This window comes from Bufo bufo, chromosome 1, assembly GCF_905171765.1.
Source record: "Bufo bufo chromosome 1, aBufBuf1.1, whole genome shotgun sequence".
Lineage (NCBI taxonomy): Eukaryota > Metazoa > Chordata > Amphibia > Anura > Bufonidae > Bufo > Bufo bufo.
The window spans coordinates 509,528,532-509,553,775 of NC_053389.1; the positions used below are offsets into that span (position 1 = coordinate 509,528,532).

At 43.9% G+C, this 25,244-nt stretch overlaps 1 protein-coding gene across 4 annotated transcripts in view; it reads left to right on the top strand.

Annotated features, from left to right (window-relative positions):
* The first annotated feature begins 9,621 nt into the window (after positions 1-9,621).
* The window catches only part of IFRD1 (interferon related developmental regulator 1), a 40,934-nt gene continuing 25,311 nt past the window's right edge, over positions 9,622-25,244 (top strand). The window contains exon 1 of one of the 4 annotated variants that reach the window (XM_040411081.1): positions 9,622-9,953. In XM_040411081.1, coding sequence (XP_040267015.1) covers positions 9,917-9,953 — 37 coding nt within the window. In that variant the 5' untranslated portion in view covers positions 9,622-9,916. Of the gene's footprint in view, positions 9,954-19,996; positions 20,030-25,244 lie in introns of those variants that run through there. The other 3 variants (XM_040411074.1, XM_040411089.1, XM_040411098.1) reach the window with 3 other exon arrangements.

Below are 25,244 nucleotides of genomic sequence, written 5' to 3' on the forward strand. Positions count from 1 at the left end.
AATTGCAGAACACAGATGCTGGCTGCGTGCGTTCCACATTTTGTGGATCAGGATGTCCTTCCTTATGATGGTAAATGCTTATTCTTGTCCGTAAAAATGGACAAGAGTAGGACATATTCTACCTTTTTGCAGGGCTGCGGAACGGAAGTGCGGATGCGGACAGCACACGGAACAGAAATACATTTATGCTAGCAATAAAGGACTAAAGAAAGAGCTTTAATTTGAAACAAGCGTTTGTTTGGTCTAGGGGTGCTCACAGTTGATAACTAAAATGGCCATCAACTGGTGTCAGAAAGCCATAATGGTGGCCACACAAAATAAAGACACTTTGGGCACAATTTGGCCATCTTCACTTAGGGGTGTACTCACTTTTGTTGCCAGCGGTTTAGACATTAATGGCTGTGTGTTGAGTTATTTTGATTGCACACCAAATTTGTACTGTTATACTGTTTACATTGACTACTTTACACTGTATTAAAGTGTCGTATCTTTAGTGTTGTCCCATGAAAAGATATAATAAAACATTTACAAAAATGTGAGGGGTGTACTCACTTTTGTAAAAATACTATATATCTACATTATCTATTTATCTAATATCTAGCTATCTATCCACATATCTATCTGTCTATCTAATATATTTTATCTACTATTTATATAAATATAAATATATATACATACACACATCGGTATATATATATATATAATATCTATTATCCATATCTACATTATCTAATATCTATCTCTTTATTTCAAATATACCTAAACTCTCCTCCCTTATAGAATTTTAAACGGATTATATGGATGCAGAAGTAAATTGCTGCATCTCATTGTGCGTGAAAATGAGCTAAATATAAAATGTTACCTTATTTACTCATGAAGTATCCTGGAGTTGTTGCTTGCAGATATATATGTCAGCATTATATCAGCAGACACGGGGAACAGTATACAGAATGACAGTCTACAGGTATGTGACAGCGATTACCTTGCTGTTATGTCTCTGGGGCCACTCCGTTGCCTTAGAGCTGTTGCTCCACCCAGATACTGCATAGCTCACAACAGACACATGCACAATACAACCTGAAGCCAATCTTTAATCCTAATCAAATCAGTTCTGACTATAGCTATCTTCCCATAATATTCCCATTGCATACTCAGAGTGGTGCACAAGGCTGAAATATATAGGATCTGGGCTCTATACTGCTGTGCCTGCCTGTGACAGGAAAGGACACATTGTGGTCATTAGTGAACTTCTTTCCTGGCTTTTTGTAAAAAACAAAACAAAAAAAAAACATTTTTGTTTCTCTGTCCCTGAACATCTACAGAAGAAAATCTTCAGTGACCATTTCCTTACATGCAAAATAAAATGCAATTAAAATAATGTTAATTATTAAAGACAATGGCATTTGTTAGGTTCCATACACATTAGATTAAAGGGGTTGTCCTGGTTCAGAGCTGAACTCGGACATACCTCCATTTTCACCCAGGCAGCCCCCCTGACTTAAGCATCGGAGCAGTTCATGCTCCAATGCGCTCCTCTGCCCTGCGCTTAAGGGCAGGGCAAAGGCATTTTTTGGAGATCCGGTGATGTACCGGGGCTCTCCATGGGGCTGCCAGGAAACCCGGTGACGTCAACGGCACTGATGGGCTAATGCCCGCCCATCAGAGCCGGTGACGTCACCGAACACACTGCCGGGCGGAAGTTTCTGCCCGGCAGTGTGCTATTGAAAACAAAAAAAACCTTGCCCTGAGATGCCCCGATGCTAGCCTCAGGGGGGCTGCCTGGGTGAAAAGAAGGGTATGTCCGGGTTCAGCTCTGAACCTGGACAACCCCTTTAAAGTCAGCAGAACCTGTAAACATTCTCAACCGCTGGTGTTGGGAAGAAAAGAAGGATTGGGCACGTCGGATTTCAACATGCAAAATTCATTTAAAAAGGTTTTCTCGGTTCAGGTTGGTCGTAACCCCTAGAACAGAGCAGTGTATAACGTGATGGAAAAATGAATCCAGCCAGCAAAGGAGGCAATATGGCCAATCACAATACATTAGTAAGTGCCTTGTATTAACTTTCTCTACATGATAAATGCCATTTGCTGAAGCGAGACAACCCCTTTACGTATCTTTGCCAATAACACAAGGGGTGCCATAGGCGAACAGAAAAAGAAGGCCAACTACTAGAAACAGCCTATGGATCCCAGAGGGACATTTTCTCCAGAAGCAAATAGTGGAACACATCCCTTTCACCCATCTGTCAGTATGTGTAAGTAAGGTATAATTGACTGCTTGGCACAGGGAATCCTCTGTGCAAGAAAAGAATGAGCTGCAGGGACCAGTTAGTGGAACCCAGGAAGCAGACCCCTGGAGAGCATATGATGACAAATGACAGGTCCGCTCCTTCCCACCTACTTTTTTTGAAAAGTGACAAGCACTGCATAAACCAGCAAGAAGTCGCAAATATTTGTGCAAATTTGAAAAGTTTTGCTCTACGTCTCTGGCACACGGGAATGATACCTTACATAATTACAAGACTCTGAATGATGGAAGCTGCAGCTTTCTACTGTCCACAGACATGTCGACTACCCACTTTGTATGGCTGAATTGTCTTTACTCCATTATGATGCTCTTTCTGTGCTGTACTGTATGTGTTTCCGGAGATTTCGGTAGATTGCCCAGAAACTTCCCAGATGGACAGAGTCACAGCAAAGACTCAAACTCCTTGCAGAACGCTTTCACTAAAAATATTCACAAAACGTTAAAATGCTAAGTAATCACAGAGCTAGTTACTGCTACAGCTAGTTTTAGCATCTGCCTAGCATATCATATGTGGATGGTTACTTATTGTAGAGGTCCACAACCTCCAGCATGGCAGATGATGTGAAACTACAACTCACAGCATGCTCCATTCACTTTCACGGGCATTCTGAGAACAGCCAAGGAAGTGTGTACGCTGAGAGTTGTAGTTTCACAGCAGATGGAGTACTGACAGCATGAGTAACATTACTTTTGCTCCTGCAGTATGCAGAAGATGGCTGCACTTCCCAGAGCTGGAGTGGGAACAATTCCTAATTTTACTTTACCAGAGCACTGTGGGAACTAATGTAGGGGCGGAACAGAAGCAAAAAAATACCCTGGCTGCTGCTTTCAATGTCTTAGAAACCTGGCTGCTACTTTTACTTTGCGTCAGCTCTGATAAATCTCCCCCAGTGGGGTCCCCAACTGTTGTCCTCCAGGAAACCCTTGACCGAGTTCCATAGATCTTGGTTGAGAAATACTGCCCTGCATGCAGGTCCTATTGACTTTAGGGACTGTATAGAGAGTTATCAGCTCCCATCTCAGAAAAATGATATTGAGGAAAATATTAGCCCTTTTTTATTGTATCTATTGTAATTATTAGGATGTGTTACTGAGCGATGTAAAGTTGCCTTATTAACTGCACCACTACATGATCCGTTGAATCTCTCTATGTTTTATTGGGCAGGAGAGTATCCCCTAAGTTACACTATAAGGGTCCATTCACAAGTCCGTGGAATGGGTCAGCATCCGTTCTGCAATATCCAGAACGGGTGCGGACCCATTCATTCTCAATGGGGCAGGAATGGATGCGGAGAGCACACTATGTGCTCTCCGCATCCGCATTTCCAGAGCGCGGCCCCGATCTTCCAGTCCGCAGCTCCGGAAAAAAATAGAACATGTCCTATTCTTGTCCGCATTTGCGGACAAGAATAGGCAGTTCTATGGGGGTGCCGGCCGGGTGTATTGCAGATCCGCAATACACTACAGACGTGTGAATAGACCCTAAAGGGAAAGTGTAATAGAAAATGACTTATTGTTTAAATAACATTTTTATATTAACCCCCTAAGGACCAGGCCATTTTTTGCAAATCTGACATAGTTTACTTTATGTAGTGATAACTTTAAAACACTTTTACTTATCCAAACCATTCTGAAAGTGTTTTCTAGTCAAATATTGCACTTCATGACAGTGGTAAATTTGAGTCAAAATATTTCATTTTTATTTATAGAAAAATTCGCAATTTTCAAAATTTCAATTTCTCTGCTTTTAAAACAGATAGTGATACCACCTAAAATAGTTATTACTTTACATTTCCAAAATGTCTACTTCATGTTTGGATCACTTTGTAAATGACATTTTCATTTTTTGGGACGTTAGAAATCTTGAAAATTTCCATAACCCACTTTTTCAGGTCTGAAGTCACTTTGTGAGGCTTACATAATAGAGACCCCCTGATGCACCCCTAGAGAAGAAACTCCAAAAAAGTGACCCCATTTTAGAAACTACACCCCTCAAGGTATTCAAAACTGATTTTACAAACTTTCTTAACCCTTTAGGTGTTCCACAAGAATTAAAGGAAACGGTAGATGAAATTTCTGAATTTTACTTTTTTGGCAGATTTTCCATTTTAATCAATTTATTCCAGTAACAAAGCAGGGGGTAACAGCCAAACAAAACTCAATATTTATTGCCCTGATTCTGTAGTTTACAGAAACACCCCTATGTGGTCGTAAACTGCTGTATGGGCACAAGGCAGGGCGCAGAAGGAAAGGAACGCCATATGGTTTTTAAAGGGCAGATTTCAGTGGGATAATTTTTAGTTGCCATGTCCCATTTGAAGACCCCCTGATGCACCTCTAGAGTAGAAACTCCAAAAAAAGACCCTATTTTGGAAACTACGATATAAGGTGTCAGTTTTGTTGGTACGATTTTAGGGTACATATGATTTTTGGTTGCTCTATATTACACTTTTTGTGAGGCAAGGTAACAAAAAATAGCTGTTTTGACACCATTTTTATTTTCTGTTATTTACAGGTTAGATCAAGTGGTATTTTTATAGTGCAGGTTTTTATGGACGTGACAATACCAAATATTACTTTTTTTGTTTGTTTGTTTCAGCTTTACATATTAAAGCATTTTTGAAAAAAATTTTTTTTAAGTGTCTTTATATTCTGAAAGCCATAGGTTTTTTTTTTATCTTTTGGGCGACTGTCTTATGTAGGGGCTCATTTTTTTCATTATGAGATGACGGTTTGATTGGTACTATTTTAGGGTGCATATGAATTTTTTAACGCTTAGTATTACATTTTTTGTGATGTAATATTTATTTATTTTATTTTTTGTTATGGTGTTCACCTGAGGGGTTAGGTCATGTGATATTTATATACAGCAGGTTCTTACGGACGCGGTGATACCTAATATGTATACTTTTTCTTTATTTAAGTTTTACATAATAACAGCATTTTTTACACAAAAAAATCATGTTTTATTGTCTCCATATTCTGAGAGCCATAGTTTTTTATTTTTTAAGCGATTGTCTTAGTAAAGGCAAATTTTTTGCAGGATGAGATTATGGTTTGATTGGTATGATATTGGGGTGCGTATGACTTTTTGATCGCTTGGTATTAAACTTTTTGTGATGTAAGATGACAAAAAAAATGGCTTTTTTTAAAACCGTTTTTATTTTATTTTGAGAGCCATAGTTTTTTTTTTGTCATGTGATATTTATATACAGCAGGTTCTTACGGACGCGGTGATACCTAATATGTATACTTTTTCTTTATTTAAGTTTTACATAATAACAGCATTTTTTACACAAAAAAATCATGTTTTATTGTCTCCATATTCTGAGAGCCATAGTTTTTTATTTTTTAAGCGATTGTCTTAGTAAAGGCAAATTTTTTGCAGGATGAGATTATGGTTTGATTGGTATGATATTGGGGTGCGTATGACTTTTTGATCGATTGGTATTAAACTTTTTGTGATGTAAGATGACAAAAAAAATGGCTTTTTTTAAAACCGTTTTTATTTTATTTTGAGAGCCATAGTTTTTTTTTTGTCATGTGATATTTATATACAGCAGGTTCTTACGGACGCGGTGATACCTAATATGTATACTTTTTTTTAATTTAAGTTTTACACAATTAAACTTTTTGTGATGTAAGGTGACAAAAAATGGCTTTTTTGACACCGTTTTTATTTTTTACGGCGTTCACCTGAGGGTTTAGGTCATGTGATATTTTTATAGAGAAGGTTCTTGTATGTATACTTTTTTTTATTTATTTAAGTTTCACACAATAATATCATTTTTAAAACAAAATAAAAATCATGTTTTAGTGTATCCATAGTCTGAGAGCCAGATTTTTTTTTTTGTCATGTGATATTTATATACAGCAGGTTCTTACGAACGCGGTGATACCTAATATGTATACTTTTTTTTTAATTTAAGTTTTACACAATAACAGCATTTTTTACACAAAAAATCATGTTTTAGTGTCTCCATATTCTGAGAGCCATAGTTTTTTATTTTTTAAGCGATTGTCTTAGTAAAAGCAAATTTTTTTGCAGGATGACATTATGGTTTGATTGGTATGATATTGGGGTGCGTATGACTTTTTGATCGCTTGGTATTAAAAATTTTGTGGTGTAAGGTGACAAAAAAATTGCTTTTTTGACACAGTTTTTTTTTTTTTTGGCGTTCACCTGAGGGTTTAGGTCATGTGATATTTTTATAGAGAAGGTTCTTGTATGTATACTTTTTTTTATTTATTTAAGTTTCACACAATAATATAATTTTTTGAAACAAAATAAAAATCATGTTTTAGTGTCTCCATAGTCTGAGAGCCATAGTTTTTTTTTTTTTTGGGCGATTGTCTTAGGTAGGATCTCATTTTTTGCGGGATGAGATAACAGTTTGATTGGCACTATTTTGGGGTGCGTACGACTTTTTGATCGCTTGCTATGACACTTTTTATGATGTAAGGTGACAAAAAATATATTTTTTACACCGTTCTTATTTTTTTTACGGTGTTTATCTGAGGGGTTAGGTCATGTGGTATTTTTATAGAGAAGGTTGTTACAGATGCAGCGATACCTAATATGTCTATTTTATTTTTTACAATAAAAAATCATGTTAGAGTGTCTCCCTAGTCTGAGAGTCAGTTTTTTTATTTTTTAGGCGATTGTCTTAGGTAGGGGCTCATTTTTTGCGGGATGAGGTGACGGTTAGACTGTATGGGGGGCCACAAGGAGACGTTATACTGTATGGGGGCCACAAGGAGACATTATACTGTATGGGGGGCCACAAGGAGACGTTATACTGTATGGGGGGCCACAAGGAGACGTTATACTGTATGGGGTCAGCCATAAGGAGACGTTATACTGTATGGGGTCAGCCACAAGAAGACGTTATACTGCATGGGGGCCACAAGGAGACATTATACTGTATGGGGGCCACAAGGAGACGTTATACTGTATGGGGGGCCACAAGGAGACGTTACACTGTATGGGGGCCACAAGGTGATGTTATACTGTATGGAGGGGCCACAAGGAGATGTTATACTATATGGGGGCCACAAGGCGATATTATACTGTATGGGGGGCCACAAGGAGATGTTACACTGTATGGGGGCCACAAGGAGATATTATACTGTATGGGGGGACAAAATCTATAATTAAAAAAAACAAAAAAAAATTGCAGTTTTGGCACTGGTCACTAAGCTAACAAAAGATTGATCCAGCAACGTGATAGAATATATAAAACATGGCTTTTTATTATTCCAGTAACCCCTTCCCGACACATGATGTACTATTACGTCTTGGAAGTCAGTGCGTTCCCACATCTTGACGTAATAGTACGACATGGTTAACTCCGGTCACCGCGCTGCATCCAATTGTTTCCAAACCTACCAGTCATCGATAGGTTAATTTCATCCTTTATGCTCCCTGAAATATTTCCATATCTCTGATTTAGTCCACCTTGCATACCCACTTTCCAACAACCACTCCATATTCTTTTCTGAGAGACAACTGTTAGGTTAAAAGTGCCCTTTCCACCCCTTAAAATTTTCGTACAGGGGTGAACTTTCCAAAATGGGATCACTTCCTGGGTTTTTTAATTTTTGGGGACCTCAGGAATTCTTTAAATGCGACATGACACCTAAAATCCATGTCTGCCAATTTAGGCCTGCCAGCAAAATCCATGTTTTTCTGTTTGCCTGCTGTGCGCCCATACAGCAGGCTACAAGCACATATGGGGCATTTCCTGAATGGGGAGAAAATGGGGAACATATACTGGGGTGCATTTCTCCTTTTACTTCTTGTGAAAGTGAAAAATTGAGGTCTGCTAGTAATTTTTCATTTTTACAAATGTGTGCTTTGAAATCCTTTCTCTAGTATTTCTGCCTTCTGTGAGACACCTGTTTGCTGAAAAGTACCCTTTCCACCACTTAAAATGTTCATACGGAGGTGCTCGTTCCAAAATGGGGTCACTTCTTGGGGTTTTTAAAATCTGGGGACCTCAGGAATTTTTTCAAATGCGACATGAAATATAAACATAAAATCCATGTCTGTTTATTAAGGGACTTGTTATTTTTTTTAGTCCCCTTTACACTCTTTAGTCACATGGCTGGTTTTACACCGTTTCCAGTTGGGCGGGACGGGGGGCAGAACTCCAGCCCCGCAAATTTACACCTGGAAACATCAGCCAGTGGCTAGTGTAGTTTTTTTCCGTGAGGCACAAGGACGGCCATGGACGCGCCTAATTTATGAAGAGGGAGCACACCTCGTCATAAATTGGACAATCTTAGGGCCGCACAGGGGGGAAACTAAGACTGGCCTAAATGTGCCCCAGTACTTTCACCTAGAAGCAGTGAGAATGATCTCCGTACCGGTTTGGAGTGTGATGGGGCGACACAAGGATTTAGATCTTATTCACACGTCCGTGATGAAATCCATGATCAGATGGTCAGTCATTCATCAAGAATCCGTGTTTGGTCCGTTTTTTGGTTTTCCATGTGTCATGCCTGTTCCACTGACACTGCACGGCTAAAAAAATAAATTTTCAGAGCATGCCTTATAAATGGTCCATGACGTTGTCTGTGTGCCATAGACTATAATGGGCATGATGGATACATAAATCTGGACAAACTAGACAGAGCATGCGAAAACACAGATGTGTGAATACACGCAATAAACTGAGCAGGTACGTGAGCTGTCCGTGGAGAACGCGAACAGTAAACCTCCATGAATCGCTCACGTGTGAATAAGGCAGAACAGAGTGGGGGTCATTTATCAAAGAGCACGACACCAGAAACTGCAGTAAAACAGTCACACAGGACTGTTTTGTGACTTTTCAATTTAGGCGCATGCTGCATTTTTACGCCCTCCTCACCGCTAGCCTCAGCAAATTCACCATCTACATCCGTTTCCAGGTACAGACGACTGGGGAGATTGATCAAAACCAGTGTAGAAGAAAACTGCCTTAGTTACCCCTAGCAACCAATCAGATTCATTTTCACAGCTCCTCTGGAAAATGAAAGGTGGAATCTGATTGGTTGCTAGGGGTAACTAAGGCAGTTTTCCTTTACACCAATTTGGATGACTGAACTGGACTCCAGTATCGAGCTGGAGAACGCGCCTGCCGTCCCCTGGCCCCGCACCCAGTCGGCCTGCCGTCCTCTGGCCCCGCACATGCGACGTTTGGCGCACAGCACAGCTTCCAGGGCGACTGTAACGCACGCAATATGGCGGCCGAGGCTCGCGTGAAGAGAAGCGCCATCCTAGCCTCCGGATTGGCCAGCAGTAGAGGTCAGCCTCACCGACGTCACGAGCCGCACTTATAAAAGGCCGAGCAGCCGCGCGCACTGCTCTATCCAGAGGCGTTCAGAGGTAAAATGTATCGTCTTCATTCACAGGCATTCACCGGAGTTTCATTCAGTTCTTCTTTCAAACATTTCTCCCATCTGCCGATAGAAGATTCGAATCTTATTCCTGAGAGACGTTTTAGTAAAAAGTGCTCTTCCATCGGCTGATTTTTACTTCACTCTACAACTCACACCGAGGAGCCAGAAATAACGCCCGACGCGGTGTGCTAAAGCGGGGCGAGGATTTGGGGAAGCGCCACTGACATGCCTAAATCGAAGAAGAGGAGCAGCCGGCCCGCGGGTAAGCCGGGGGAACTGGGAGGCCTGGTGGCTGAGGTGACGCGCGCAGTGCATGCCGGATGTTGTGGTTCTTACAGTACGGCGCCAGGACTGGTCGCGCGGAGAAGTCATTGGGCGTGGACTACACCTCCCAGCGTACGTCGCGCGCAGTAAAGCCGGTCTTTGCCGGGTTTATGGGTGCCGCCTGATATGGCTAATGGGATTAGTAGTGGTGTCCGGACGTGGCGTGTCCCGCCAGAGGCCTCATAGGGCGGTGACGTCAGGGAATGCGGCGGAGCACACGCTATTCCAGCATGTAACGTGCTCGTGCGGGTACACGTAGATATGACGCATGTACACGTCTGTCTACAGCAGTGACTGGTCACCTCATGCTGGCTCATAGCCATCTTGATCCCCAAGATGAGTGTTCTCTAACCTCACTCATCCCCTGCTGCTCTTCTGTCTCATGACTGGACCTGGTTCTGAGATTGGGCAGTGTGGGCCCATTGCTGGTGTGAGACTGATTCAGCTCAATCTGCCAGTGATCGTGTGTGGGGGCTCTTGATTGTCCCCCAGAAGATGAGGATGGACCTTTCTTCGGCGGTATCCTCCTCCGGCCCTGCACCCACAATGATTTGGATAGTGGGGGGAGGGAGCACTGCGCCACCAATGATTCTGTTGGCGGCAGAATCACATAGCTGGAACCCTGCCTCTGACAGGGAGCTGTGATAAGCGGCAGCAGTTAACCCCTCAGGTGTGGCACTTGAGGGGTTAACTGCCACTGATTGCAGCTTCCTGTCATATAGGCTGGGCACTGCCTCCTGTATTTGTATTAGAGGTTAACTTTCATTTGTGGTGCAGTGCGCCCGCCCCTCCTCCTCCCCTCTCCTCATTGGCAGCGCGGCATGGGGGTGGGAGAGAGTGACGACGACTCCCCTGCGCTGACAGCAGCGCGCTCATGTTCTGTGATGGCGCGCTGGACGAATTATCAGCAAGGTTACATGCCGATAATTTAGAAAATCCATAAATATCGGTCGATTCCTACTGCAAGTGTATTCAGATGGCCAGAACTCGGACTGTTTCCAGGGAAGAAGGCATGTAGGAATAGTCCACAAGGTTTCTGGTGAAGGTCCCTCTGCACGGGACTATTTTCAGGCCGATTCTTCATAGCAATGCTCTTGGTGATCGGCCTGTATAAGTGGGCCGCAGATCGCCTGATGATGGAGCAAACACGTGTAACTAAATCGTTGTTTACATGCAGCAGATTGTGTGCTGCCAGAAACAATGGATCTGTATGAGGAGTGATTGGAGTAGTGGTCGCTAGTTCCCCATGCAGCTCTTACCACCTCTGATGAGCAGGCAATTATTGGGGGAAAAAGTGCTTTCCCGCCAATTGCCTGGTCAATGTATGTAAGGCTACTTTCACACTGGTGTTAGGGAAATTTGCCTTTACCCTATAAGACTAGGTCTACATGACGACAGGGCACAGCTACACTGCAACATTTTGTTGCACCAATGTCGCGTGACAATTTTTATAATGGCAGTCTATGGTGTCGCACTGCAACATGCTGCGACGCGACAGTTGCAGAAAAATCCATTCTCAAAATGTCGCAGCATGTTGCAGTGCGACACCATAGACTGCCATTATAAAAATTGTCGCGCGACATTGGTGCAACAAAATGTTGCACGGCAAATGTCGTCGTGTAGACCTAGCCTAATTGTTGGAATCTTAATTAAAGGGATACGAGCGCTCAGGGAAACTGACAGACATTGGATGTAGCTGAATCAGATTTCTCTCCCTCCTTTATTTAAAGGGTTTCTATCACTTCGTTTGACATATTTAGGTGTCAGACACTAGCGATCCGCTAGTGTCTGCTCTAACAAACCATCCTAATATGATAGGTTTTGGGGCAGCCGTTTTGCTAAAATAACAACTTATATCTATATGCTAATGAGCCTCTAGGTGCTATGGGGGCGTCATTAGCACCTAGAGGCTCCGTCTACCTTCATAAACTGTCGCCGCCCAGTGCGTCCCTCCAGTCCGCCCATCTCCTGCTGAATGCGATCCTCTCCGTGCGCGTCTCTGTTCTGCGCATGCGCAGTGAATGTGTGACCGCTTCCCTGCTCAGACATCTCAACTGCGCCTGCGCCGATGACATCATAGTGCTCCGAGGAACAGGCGCAGTGGAGATGTCTGAGCAGGGAAGCGGTCAGACATTCACTGCGCATGCGCCGAACAGAGACGCGCACGGAGAGGATCGCATTCAGCAGGAGATGGGCGGGCTGGAGGGACGCGCTGGGCGGCGGCAGTTTATGAAGGTAGACGGAGCCTCTAGGTGCTAATGACGCCCCCATAGCACCTAGAGGCTCATTAGCATATAGATATAAGTTATTTTAGCAAAACGGCTGCCCCAAAACCTATCATATTAGGATGGTTTGTTAGAGCAGACACTAGCGGATCGCCTAAATATGTGATACCAAGTGATAGAAACCCTTTAAAGACAAGCTTACAATAAATGGGCTTTATACTGAAAAAAAAGAAACCATCATATAAAGAACATAACATGCGGTAACAAGATATAGATTATAAGACCATACGTATGTTTCCATTTTTCTCTCCTCTCCCCTCGCACTTCCTGAGACTCGGACTGATACCTCTGCTAAAGACTGGGGAGGAGGGGGGGTGCTATCACACAGTTACTTTTTGACCTTGTTTTTAGCTTAGCTGCATACAACCTTTTTCTCTTTAACTCTGTAAGCTCTATTCAATACACTGACCTCCACCACTAGCGTTGTTTGAATCCGGCAGGCAGTACCGGTAACGGTCTCATCGAATACTGGATCTGATTCTAATTTTTTTTTTTCAAAGATGAAACCAGATCCGGCGACGTGGAAATTTCCGGAACACTTGGTACCAGATCTGGCATTAATACATCTGTGTCAAATGCGGTATTGGTCTGGGATTTTGAAAGCTTCAGCCCGGCAGTGTTTGGTGATGTCACCGGCTCTGATGGGCGGGCTTTAGTGCTGCCCTAGCCGTTTTACTGGCTAGGGCAGCGCTAAAACCCGCCTATCAGTGGCTGTGACGTCACCGGGCTTCCTGGCAGCCCCATGAAGATCCCCGGTACATCACCGGAATTCCTAAAAATGCCTTTGCCCTGCACGATTTAGTGCAGGGCAAAGGAGAGCATCGGAGCATGAACTGCTCTGATGCTCAAGTCAGGGGGGGCTGCCTGGGTGAAAATGGAGGTATGTCTGAGTTCAGCTTTGAACCCGGACAACCCCTTTAAGTTCAATGTCTTGTTAATCTGAATTTTATGTGATGGATGAGAACACAATAGTCTAAGTTGGTGAAGTGAAATGAGAAAAATATATAAATAAAGCTATTGTTTAGAAATAAAAAACAGAAAATTGGCATGTGCCTATGTATTCACCCCCTTTGTTAGGAAGCCCAGAAAAATCTCTGGTGCAATCAATTACCTTCAGAAGTCACATAATTTGTGAAATGATGTCCACCTGTGTGCAATCTAAGTGTCACATGATCTGTCATTATATATACACACCTTTTTTGAAAGGCCCCAGAGGCTGCAACACCTAAGCAAGAGGCATCACTAACCAAACACTGCCATGAAGACCAAGTAAGGGACAATGTTGTTGAGAAGTCAGGGTTAGGTTATAAACAAAATATCCAAATCTTTGATGATCCCCAGAAGCACCATTAACTCTATCATAACCAAATGGGAAGAACATTGCACAACAGCAAACCTGCCAAGAGAAGGCCGCCAACCAAAACTCATGGACCAGGCATGGAGGGCATTAATCAGAGAGGCAGCACAGAGACCTAAGGTAACCCTGGAGGAGCTGCAGAGTTCCACAGCAGAGACGAGTATCTGTACATAGGACGACAATAAGCCGTATGCTCCATAGACTTGGACTTTTTGGCAGAGTGGCCAGAAGAAAGCCATTACTTTCTGCTAAAAACTGAAATGCACGTTGAGTTTGCGAAAAGGCATGTGGGAGACTCCCAAAATGTATGGAGGAAGGTGCTCTGGTCTGATGAGACTAAAATTGAACTTTTCGGCCATCAAAGAAAACGCTATGTCTGGCACAAACCCATCACATCACCCAAAGAACACCATCCCGACCGTGAAACATGGTGGTGGCAGCATCATGCTGTGGGGATGTTTTTCAGCAGCCAGGACTGGGAAACTGGTGAGAGTTGAGGGAAAGATGGATGGTGCTAAATACAGGGATATTCTTGAGCAAAACCTGTACCACTCTGTGCGTGATTTGACGCTATGACGAAGGTTCACCTTCCAGCAGGACAATGACCCCAAACACAAATGTGTTGGAATGGCCTAGTCAAAGCCCAGATCTCAATCCAATAAAAAAAAAAAATCTGTGGTCATACTTAAAGATTGCTGTTCTCAAGCACAAACCATCCAACTTGAAGGAGCTAGAGCAGGAGGAATGGGCAAAAATCCCAGTGGTAAGCTCATAGAGACTTATCCAAAGACACTTGGAGCTGTGATTGCCGCAAAAGATGACTCTACAAAGTATTGACCTTAGGGGGGTGAATAGTTATGCACATTGACTTTTTCTGTTAGACTACTTTCACACCTGCTCTCGGTGCAGATCCGTCTTGTATCTGCACAGACGGATCCGCAGCGATAATGCAAACGCTTGTATCATAACGGATCTGTTTGCATTATTCATAAAAAAAAAGTCAAAACGGATCTGTCTTGACTTAGAGGACCTTTCACCTGGAAAAACATTGTGAACTAAGTATGCTGACATGGAGAGCGGCGCCCGGGGATCTCACTGCACTTACTATTATCCCCGGGCGCCGCTCCGTTCTCCCGTTATGCCCTCCGGTATCTTCACTCACTAAGTTATAGTAGGCGGAGTCTTCCCTTGTCCTGTGGGCGTCTCCTTCTCCTAGGCTGCAGCGCTGGCCAATCGCAGCGCACAGCTCACAGCCTGGGAGGAAAAAACCTAGGAGCACCGCCTACTATAACTTACTGAGCGAAGATACCGGAGGGCATAACGGGAGAATGGAGCGGTGCCCAGGCATAATACTAAGTGCAATGAGATCCCCGGGCGCCGCTCTCCATGTCAGCATACTTAGTTCACAATGTTTTTCCAGGTGAAAGGTCCTCTTTAAAGAGGACCTTTCACCGATTCTTACCCTATGAACTAAGTATACATACATGTGGAGCGGCGCCCGGGGATCTCTCTGCACTTACTATTATCCCCGGGCGCCGCTCCGTTCTCCTGCTATGCCCTCCGGTATCTCCGTTCCCTAAGTTATGGTAGGCGCAGTCTGCCCTAGCGCTGTCCAATCGCATTGCAGAGCTCACAGCCTGGGAGAAAATAACCTCCCAGGCTGTGAGCTCTGCGCTGCGATTGGCCAGCGCTAGGGCAGACTCCGCCTACCATAACTTAGGGACTGGTATCTCCGCCTACTATAACTTAGTGAGCGGAGATACCGGAGGGCATAGCGGGAGAACGGAGCGGCGCCCGGGGATAATAGTAAGTGCAGTGAGATCCCCGGGCGCCGCTCTACATGTCTGTATAGTTAGTTCATAGGGTAAGAATCGGATCCTTATCCATTCAGAATGCATTGGAGCTTAACTGATCCATTTTGGACCGCTTGAGAGCCCAGAAACGGATCTCACAGGCGGACCCAGAAACGCCAGTGTGAAAGTAGCCTTATTTTGTCCTATTTGTTGTTTGCTTCACAATAATAAAAAAAAATCTTCAAAGTTGTGGGCATTTTCTGTAAATTAAATGATGCAAATCCTCAAACATTCCATGTTCATTCCAGGTTGAGGCACCAAAATACAAAGTCAAGGGGGGTGAGTACTTTTGCAAGGCATTGTACATGAGCCCTAAAGCAGGGTGCAGATTAAGGCCCTTTTACAAGTGCCAAGGACCAGGGCAATTACTGGAGTTGAGTGCCCGTATTAATGTGCGTACCCAATAAGTGTCCTGTGTAAGTGCGCCACCGATCGCCCTATGAACCAGGAATGACTTGTGATTGTATCTTACATGTAGGACGTACATTATTCCTCTGCCATCACTCAGGTCACCCTGTGTGAATATGGATGCCCACATACAGAAGAGATGATCACTGTGTGTGTATTCATCACCTGCACTCAACATAAGGCAATTATTGGAAATGCTCTGTTAATCACTGATAATCGCCTGGCGTTGATCATGTAAAATCGCCTTTGGAATAAAACATTCTCCACTTGATTGTTTTGGTTGTGGGGGAGAAATCATCATTCCTCCTATACCAGTTTTCTGGCATAAAATCGCAAGCTCAATGTTTAAATCCAGGCGCCAATGGGGTCTCTACACTGCCTTTGGCATTTTCCAAGAGCGGGCCCAGGACATATATCTTTTTAGATTTGTCTAGACACATGGACTGCTGGTGGGTGCACCTGCCTGCACCTTTCCATAAATTAAAGGTTTTCGGTCACCAGAAGTACCTAAATTAAACTGGCTGACACTAGCGATGTGCTAATGTCAGCTGAACCCAACTAGCCTATTCCTGGTTTTATCCATGCCCCCGTTACTCCAGAAATGTAAGGGTACTTTCACACTAGCGTTATTCTTTTCCGGTGCTGAGTTCCGTCCTAGGGGCTCAATACCGGAAAAGAACTGATCAGTTTTATCCTAATGCATTCTGAATGGAGAGCAATACGTTCAGGATGCATCAGGAAGTCTTCAGTTCAGTCTTTTTGCCTTTTCAGGACGGAGATGATCTCTGTCCAAAATTCCAGAACACTTGCCGGATCCGGCATTTTTTCCCATTGACATGCATTAATGCCGGATCCGTCCGAGTGTTCCGGCATTGCGATCTGCGCATACTTAGACCGCAAAAATTGTGGAAAAAAAATAAATGCTGGATCAGTTTTTTCCGGATGACACTGGAGAGACTGATCCGGCATTTCAATGTATTTGTCATACAGATCAGGATCCTGATCAGTCTGACATGCCATCAGTTTGCATGTGTTTTGATGGATCCGACAGGCAGTTTCGGCGGAATTCTCTGCCGCAAGTGTGAAAGTAGTCTAACTTTTATAATATGCAAATTAGCCTCTGGGGGGCAGGGGGTGTTGCTCCTGCTCCTAGAGGCTCCATTCTCCCACCTCTGTCACCTCCCTCCAAGTCTTGATTGACAGGGCCCTGAGTGCATGTTAAATCTCGCGCCTGCGCCATGCCGTTCGGTGCAGGCATAGTGAAGGAAGGACGCTCACCGGCTGCTAACTTCCTGCCTGCGCTGAATACTAAACAGCGCAGCGATATTTACTACGCACTCAATTCTGGTAGGAGGGTGCGAACGCTGCCTGGCCCTGTCAATCAAGACTTGGAGAAAGGTGACAGAGGTGGGAGAACGGAGCCTCTAGGAGCAGGGGCATATTATAAATGTGCATGTTATAAAATTTACTGTATTTTTCACCCCATAAGATGCACTTTTCCCCCCCCCAAAAGTGGGGGGGCGTCTTATGGGGTGAATGCTGCCATTTTACATCGCAGTCTGCAGACTGCGATGTATCAGCTTGAGGGAGGAGGGGCCTGTGTCATGCAAATGCGTGGGGGGGGGTGTCATTCATAAAGTAGGCGGTGCAGGCACGTGACATCAGTGAGTTAAAGCCGCCAGCCCTTCTCTGCCTGCTACAGGACATTTAGGAAGTAGTACAGATGGGGCTGGGGATCGGAACTTCAATTAAAGTTATTATTATAAAAGGTTTAGGCATTAAGGAAGTGACCGCACCGGCCCTGCCGCATTTGCATGCCACCGGCCCCTCTGTATTTTAGGGGATCTGTGGATGGCACGGTTATGGGGTGGGGGTGATCTGTGGATGGCACTGTTATGGGGTGGGGGTGATCTGTGGATGGCACTGTTATAGAGGGGGGGGGGGGATCTGTGGGTGACACATATATAGCTGTGCCATCCACAGATCACCCCCCCTCCATAACAGTGCCATCCACAGATCAACCCCCCCCTCCATAACAGTGCCATCCACAGATCTCTCCCCCCCCCTCCATAACAGTGCCGTCCACAGATCACCCCTCCATAACAGTGCCGTCCACAGATCACCCCTCCATAACAGTGCCGTCCACAGATCCCCCCCCCCCCCCATAACAGTGCCGCCCACAGATCAACCCCCCCTTCCATAACAGTGCCATCTAGGGATCGACCGATTATCGGTTTGGCCGATATTGAGGATTTTGAACGGTATCGGCATCTATTTTGCCGATATACCGATAACGTATTGGGAACACAGATCGCGCTGCTCTCAGCGCTCTGTGTTCCCTCCGCAGCACAGGGGAGAAGGAAGCGGTGTCTCTCTCCCCTGTGCTGCTGCTGCCGCTGCCGCCAATGAGAGGAGAGAACATAAGAGGAGGTGAGGGGCTGTGGCCACCGCTCCACCAATGAAGATGAATCTTTCATTAATTCATATACAGGAGGCGGGAGCTGGCTGCAGAATCACATAGCCGGCTCCCGACCTCTATGAGCGATAGCTGCGATCCGCGGTAGTTAACTCCTCAGGTGCCGCGGATCGCAGCTACCGCTCATAGAGGTCGGGAGCCGGCTATGTGATTCTGCAGCCAGCTCCCGCCTCCTGTATATGAATGATTGAGAGACTTATCTTCATTGGTGGCGCAGTGCGCTCCCCCCCCCCCCCCCCCCCAAGCCCCCCAGTATTAATCATTGGTGGCGCAGTGCGCCCCCCACCCCCATCCCAATCCCGGCCAATAGTAAAAACATTGGTGGCGCAGTGCGCCCCCCCCCACCCAGTATTAATCATTGGTGGCAGTGGCCACAGGATCCCCTCCTCCTCCGATCGGAGCCCCAGCTGTGTAATCCTGGGGCTCCGATCGTTACCATGGCAGCCAGGACGCTATTGAAGCCCTGGCTGCCATGGTAAGCTCCATGCTGCTGTGTGCACAGAGCACAGAGCAGCAGGGACAGTGTGAGCTCCTATTCACCCTGATAGAGCTCTATCAGGGGGAATAGGACAAGGGTTCTAGTCCCTAAGGGGGCTAAAAGTTAGTAAAAAAAAAACACAAAAATATTAAGTATAAATGAAAAAGATTTATAAAAAAAAATACACATTAACAATAAACATATTAATTTTCAGCAGATTTGTGTAGGAATTTTTTTTTTTCTCAAAAATGAAAATTCCCAGAATATCGGTATAAATTATCGGTATCGGCCCTAAAAAATCAATATCTGTCGATCCCTAGTGCCATCCACAGATCATCCCCCCCCATAACAGTGCCGCCCACAGATCATCCCCCCCATAACAGTGCCATCCACAGATTCCCCCCCCCCCCATAATAGTGTCATGCACAGACCCCCCCATTAGTTCAAAACACACCAAAAGCACACCTTTTGGTTAAAACATTTTTTTTCTTATTTTCCTCAAAAACCTAGGTGCATCTTGTGCACGGTATATTTCTGGAGTAACGGGGGCATAGATAAAACTAGGAATAGGCTAGCACTTCGCTAATGTCAGCCAGTTTAATTTAGGTATTTCTGGTGACAGAAACCCTTTAAGTGCACCCTCCGGCAGTGCGTACCGATTAGACTGGTGTAAAATGCTGGTCTTTGATAATTTCCCCCATTGTCTATAATAAACTTGTTGTTCAGACAGTTTTTTAACATTGCACTCCTCTGGCATCGCTCTATACAGCATAGTTGGACACGTCCTCCTTGGCCAGGACACCTAATACAGATGTGAACCTGCTTTAATGGAATCTGAATGTTCCTGCCGTCCTTCCTGTGGTTTGGAATACTTCTGTTGAAGGGGCCCCTTCTGATAAGGGGTGCGTGCGGTGGATGGCTGAATTTCCACTGATAAACTGGTTTAAGGACAGCTGAGGTGACGCTCCACCTGACTTCTGCAGATCACCACTCCATGCTCCTTGTAGATAGTGGGCAAACAGCAGATGGTGACTTGCATGTTCTTGGCATAAAGCCTGCGGTGGTGAGTCATTCTGATGTCTGCATAGGAGCTGGAAGAGTAGTCTGGTTGTGGAAGACTAGAAACGAGGTAATTGTGACTATTTGGGAAGCTCCTGGTAAGTAAAGTAACTCCTATGAAGTGGGGGGAGCAATATATTGTGGTATGGGTGTTCAGTGGATTAATACAGGGATTGTTCACATTTGGACATGGTGGTTGCTGTGTTAGCAATGACATTCGTGTGAACTGAGCCTGGACTATTAATGAGCGAGTGGCATCAGAAGTGTGGCTTGGAGTTCACCCCACAGACAATATTACTACAGTGTGCTCCCGTTCTCTTCTGTGGGAGCAGCGCTTGGGGGTGGGAAATCTGGGGTCCTCCAGCCACAGCTCTCCCCGCTCTGTTCTCCAAAGGTGGGACCCGCCCCTATCGGACAATGGGGGCATATCCTAGCGATATGCCCCCATTGTCTGTGATGGGAATACCCCCTTTAATTCCTGGCAAACCCCTTAAATGCAGTGGATCCATTTGCAGCTTTAGCCCCATTTAGTGGTCCTAATCTGTGAGTAGACACCCACTGAGGTTTCTGGGGTGGTTCACCGTGCATGGTTGAATGGGGGTAGTGCTGCATTAACCAGCCCTGACCATTACACTGTGGATGGAGCCATGTAGTTCCAAAGCCGGCCATTAATATAAAAATCCCAGAAAACCCTTTACAATACTTTCTAATGCTGATATATGAACAGTTTTCAGCAGCTATCCTGTGGGTGGACAGTCACTGTTTAACTGGTGGGGTCTGACCTCTAAGTGACTGTGCCTTGTACTGCGGAATGTCCCATTCACCTTTCAGATGAGCTGCAGTACCAGGCATGCCTGTATGGACAGTCGCTGTACCTGAATGTCATTCTCCACTGATCATACATGGATGTCCTTTTAAGCAGGGTACAGAATATGTACCTTGTAGGACCAGTTTCTTTGGGAGTGTTAAATCTGAGTTTCAATTCAGGCCAGCCCAGGTGGCACACAAGTTCTATACAGATATGGTCCTGGTTAGGTTTGACCCCTCAGTCTTGCCCCTGAGTTGCCAGGACGAGCCGCTGTTTTAGTCTTGTATGTTATTTGCAGTTATAAAAATGCTCATTTATAGTATTGGGCCTCAATAGTTGGAGATGGTGGTCACCTAAGCTACTTTCACACTGGCGTTTTGGCTTTCCGTTTGTGAGATCCGTTCAGGGCTCTCAAAAGCGGTCCAAAACGGATCAGTTTTGCCCTAATGCATTCTGAATGGAAAAGTATCCGCTGAGAAGGCATCAGTTTGCCTCCGATCAGTCACCATTCCGCTCTGGAGGCGGACCCTAAAACGCTGCCTGCAGCTTTTTTCTGTCCGTGATGTGGTGCTGAGCAAGACGGATCCGTCCTGGCACATAATGTAAGTCAATGGGGACACATCAGTTTTCTGGCCATAGAAGACCTAATACAACCTGATCCGTTCATGACTAATGCATGCGGTTGGATTATTGTAACGGAAGCGTTTTTGATGATTCATGATCGATCTGCAAAAAAAAGCTAATGTGAAAGTAACCTTAGACGCCTAACTGCTGGAACCTCACAAAACAAGTCTGTGTGCAGTTCCTCTCCTTTTTTGACCTGTTCCTTTGTGTTTGGTCATGACTAGGCCTGAGACTTGCACATCTGTGGATGTGGATTTTTCCGCTGGTGAGTGTTCAGTGTAAATACTTCGTAAATGGTTTACCTGCTGCGGTAAACATCATGCTCATTTCGCCTGTTCTCTAATCCAGACTTGGGTCATGGCCTCACAAAACATTTCACCTGCTCCTTTCTGCTAGAAGTGGGCTTGTTCATTGAGATGACAGTACTCAGTGGCTAGAAGTATGGAACAAAGTTGTTACCTAGCAGACACCTTTCAAGCAGTAACAAAATGTAAATTTAGAGTAACTCGAGCACTAAAACTATACAGCTCTGTCCAACATATTCAAATACTGATTACGAAGGTGTTACTGAATATAAAAAGCACATATTTTTTTTCTTTGTCAATATATGAAAAACTAGGTATGGTTTGCCTGGAGGGGGAAGGGGAAAGACTAAAGTTAGTAGAAAGGTTCATTAATAGTAAAGCCAAAAGACGGTGCACATTTCATTGCAGATCTGTGCCAGCTCAAACCAGGACAGACCAAAATGCACCAAATTTAAGTTTCGTTTTTTTTTAACTACTAAGATATGCACTCTTAGAGGAGCTGTCACCACAAAAAGCAATGCAATCTGAAAGCACTATGATGTAGAGCAGGAGGAGCTGAGCAGATTGATATATTTTGTGAGAAAAGTAAAACCAGTAATTTATACATTTACCGTATTTTTCGGCCTATATGATGCACCTGCCCATAATATGCACCTAGGTTTTAGAGGAGCACAATAAGACCTCAGATCAAACCAACAATCAGACCCCCTATGTTAATAAGACCCCTATTCAGACCTCAGATGAGGCCCCGATGCCTCACCTCCAGCACGCTCTCTCCTTCTGCTGTCCTGTGACCAAATGTGCACAGTGTGAGTTCAGTGTCACAGCTGAGGACCAGGAAGCGGTGAGTAAAGAGCCCAGGGAGTGCTGTATTCACTGTTTCCTGGTCCTCCGGTACTGAGTGCTTCCATAATGGAATCACTCATTAGTATTCGCCCCATAAGATGCAGTGACGTTTTTGCCCCAGTTTGGGGGGGAAATGCATCTTATAGGGTGAAAAATACAGTATGTCTTTGCATTTTCCACCTCCTGTGAAGAGCTATCAGTTACTGACGGCTATCTCTTATGTACTTATACACACAATGCTGTCAGTCACTGATAACCCCTCCTCCCTGTACAGATAATACTTCACAGGAGGTGGACAAAGCAAAGATATAAATGGATAAATTGCATATCAATCTGCTCAGCTTCTGCTGCTCTTTATCATGGAGTTTTCAGATTGCATTGCATTTTGTGGTGATATGTCCTCTTTAACCACCTAACTATTCTGCCCGAGCTGAGCTCTGGCTGTGGGAAAAGTACATAACTGTTCTGCCCCAGAAGAGGGGGGGGGGGGGGGCTGCTTTTAGCCACTGATGTCTCCACGAATGGTAGCAGCTAGAAGCATGGTCTTGTTTGTAAGCTGGTATTCCAGGCTTTTATACAAGACCAAAATGACAGCATTACTCCAAGCTAAACAGGAGAGATCACTGTTGGAAATAGTCGAGAATAATCACTAGTAAAACCTGCTTTTACTTTCCCTTTCAGCTCCATTCACTGCATCTTGATTTCTAACAGTGATATCTTCCCATGTACTGAAGATATTGCTGTCATCTCTAGCCTGTACCAAACCAGAGCTGCCCCCCTTCTCCTTCATTCTGGAGTGGGAGCAGTTGCAGAGCGGACAGCCTGCAGGTGGAAAGGAAACAGAAAAAAAAAAAAAATATATATATATATATATATATATATATATATATATATATATATATATATATATATATATATTCTCATCATTGTACTGAAACACATAATAAAAATGTATTTTACCACGCCGTAAATAAATTTCATAAAATATTCTTAAAATTGCTGTGCCCCTAAAAATAAAATAATTAAAAATGTACGACTGCTTTAACACAAAGTTGGAACACATTATTGGTCCTTAACCCCTTAAGGACACAGCCTTTTTTCACCTTAGGACCAGGCCATTTTTTGCAAATCTGACCATTGTCACTTTAAGTGCTAATAACTTTAAAACGCTTTGACTTATCCAGGCCATTCTGAGATTTTTTTTTTTTCGTCACATATTGTACTTCATGACACTGGTAAAATGAAGTCAAAAAATTATTATTTTTTTGCACAAAAAATACCTAATTTACCAAAAATTTGCAAATTTCCAAGTTTCAGTTTCTCTACTTCTGTAATACATAGTAATACCCCCAAAAATTGTGATGACTTTACATTCCCCATTAGTCTACTTCATGTTTGAATTATTTTGGGAATGATATTTTATTTTTTGGGGATGTTACAAGGCTTAGAAGTTTAGAAGCAAATCTTGAAATTTACAAAAACTCAATTTTTAAGGACCAGTTCAGGTCTGAAGTCACTTTGGGAGGCTTACATAATAGAAACCACCTAAAAATGACCCCATCTAAGAAACTACACCCCTCAAGGTATTCAAAACTGATTTTGCATACGTTGTTAACCCTTTAGGTGTTGCACAAGAGTTATTGGCAAATGGGGAGGAAATTTGAGAATTTCATTTTGTTGTCTAATTTTTCATTTTAACCCATTTTTTCCACTAACAAAGCAAGGGTTAACAGCCAAACAAGACTATCTTTATTGCCCTGACTCTGCCGTTTACAGAAACACCCAATATGTGGCCGTAAACTACTGTACGGCCACACAGCAAGGCATAGAGTGAAAGGTGCACCGTTTGGTTTTTGGAAGGCTGATTTTTATGGACTGTTTTTTTGACACCATGTCCCATTTGAAGCCCCCTGATGCACCCCTAGAGTAGAAACTCCCTAAAAGTGACCCCATCTAAGAAACTACACCCCTCAAGGTATTCAAAACTGATTTTACAAACGTCGTTAACCCTTTAGGTGTTGCACAAGATTTAATGGAAAATACAGATACAATTTCAAAATTTCACTTTTTTGGCAGATTTTCCATTTTAATATTTTTTTTTCCAGTTACAAAGCAAGGGTTAACAGCCAAACAAAACTCTATTTATGGCCCTGATTATGTAGTTTACAGAAACACCCTATATGTAGTCGTAAACCGCTGCACGGGCACACGGCAGGGTGCAGAAGGAAAGGAATGCCATACGGTTTTTGGAAGGCAGATTTTGCTGGACTGGTTTTTTTGACACCATGGCCCATTTGAAGCCCCCCTGATGCACCCCTAGAGTAGAAACTCCAGAAAAGTGACCCCATTTTAGAAACTACGGGATAGGGTGGCAGTTTTGTTGGTACTAGTTTAGGGTACATATGATTTTTGGTTGCTCTATATTACACTTTTTGTGCGGCAAGGTAACAAGAAATAGCTTTTTTGGCACAGTTTTTTTTTTTTTTGTTCACAACATTCATCTGACAGGTTAGATCATAGAGCAGGTTGTCACGGACGCGGCGATACCTAATATGTATACAATTTTTTTCATTTATGTAAGTTTTACCCAATGATTTCATTTTTAAAACAAGAAAAAAGTTTGTGTCTCCATAGTCTAAGAGCCATAGTTTTTTCAGTTTTTGGGCGATTATCTTAACCACCTCCGGACCGCTGTACGCACAGACGCGTCCTGGAGGTGGTTGATTCATT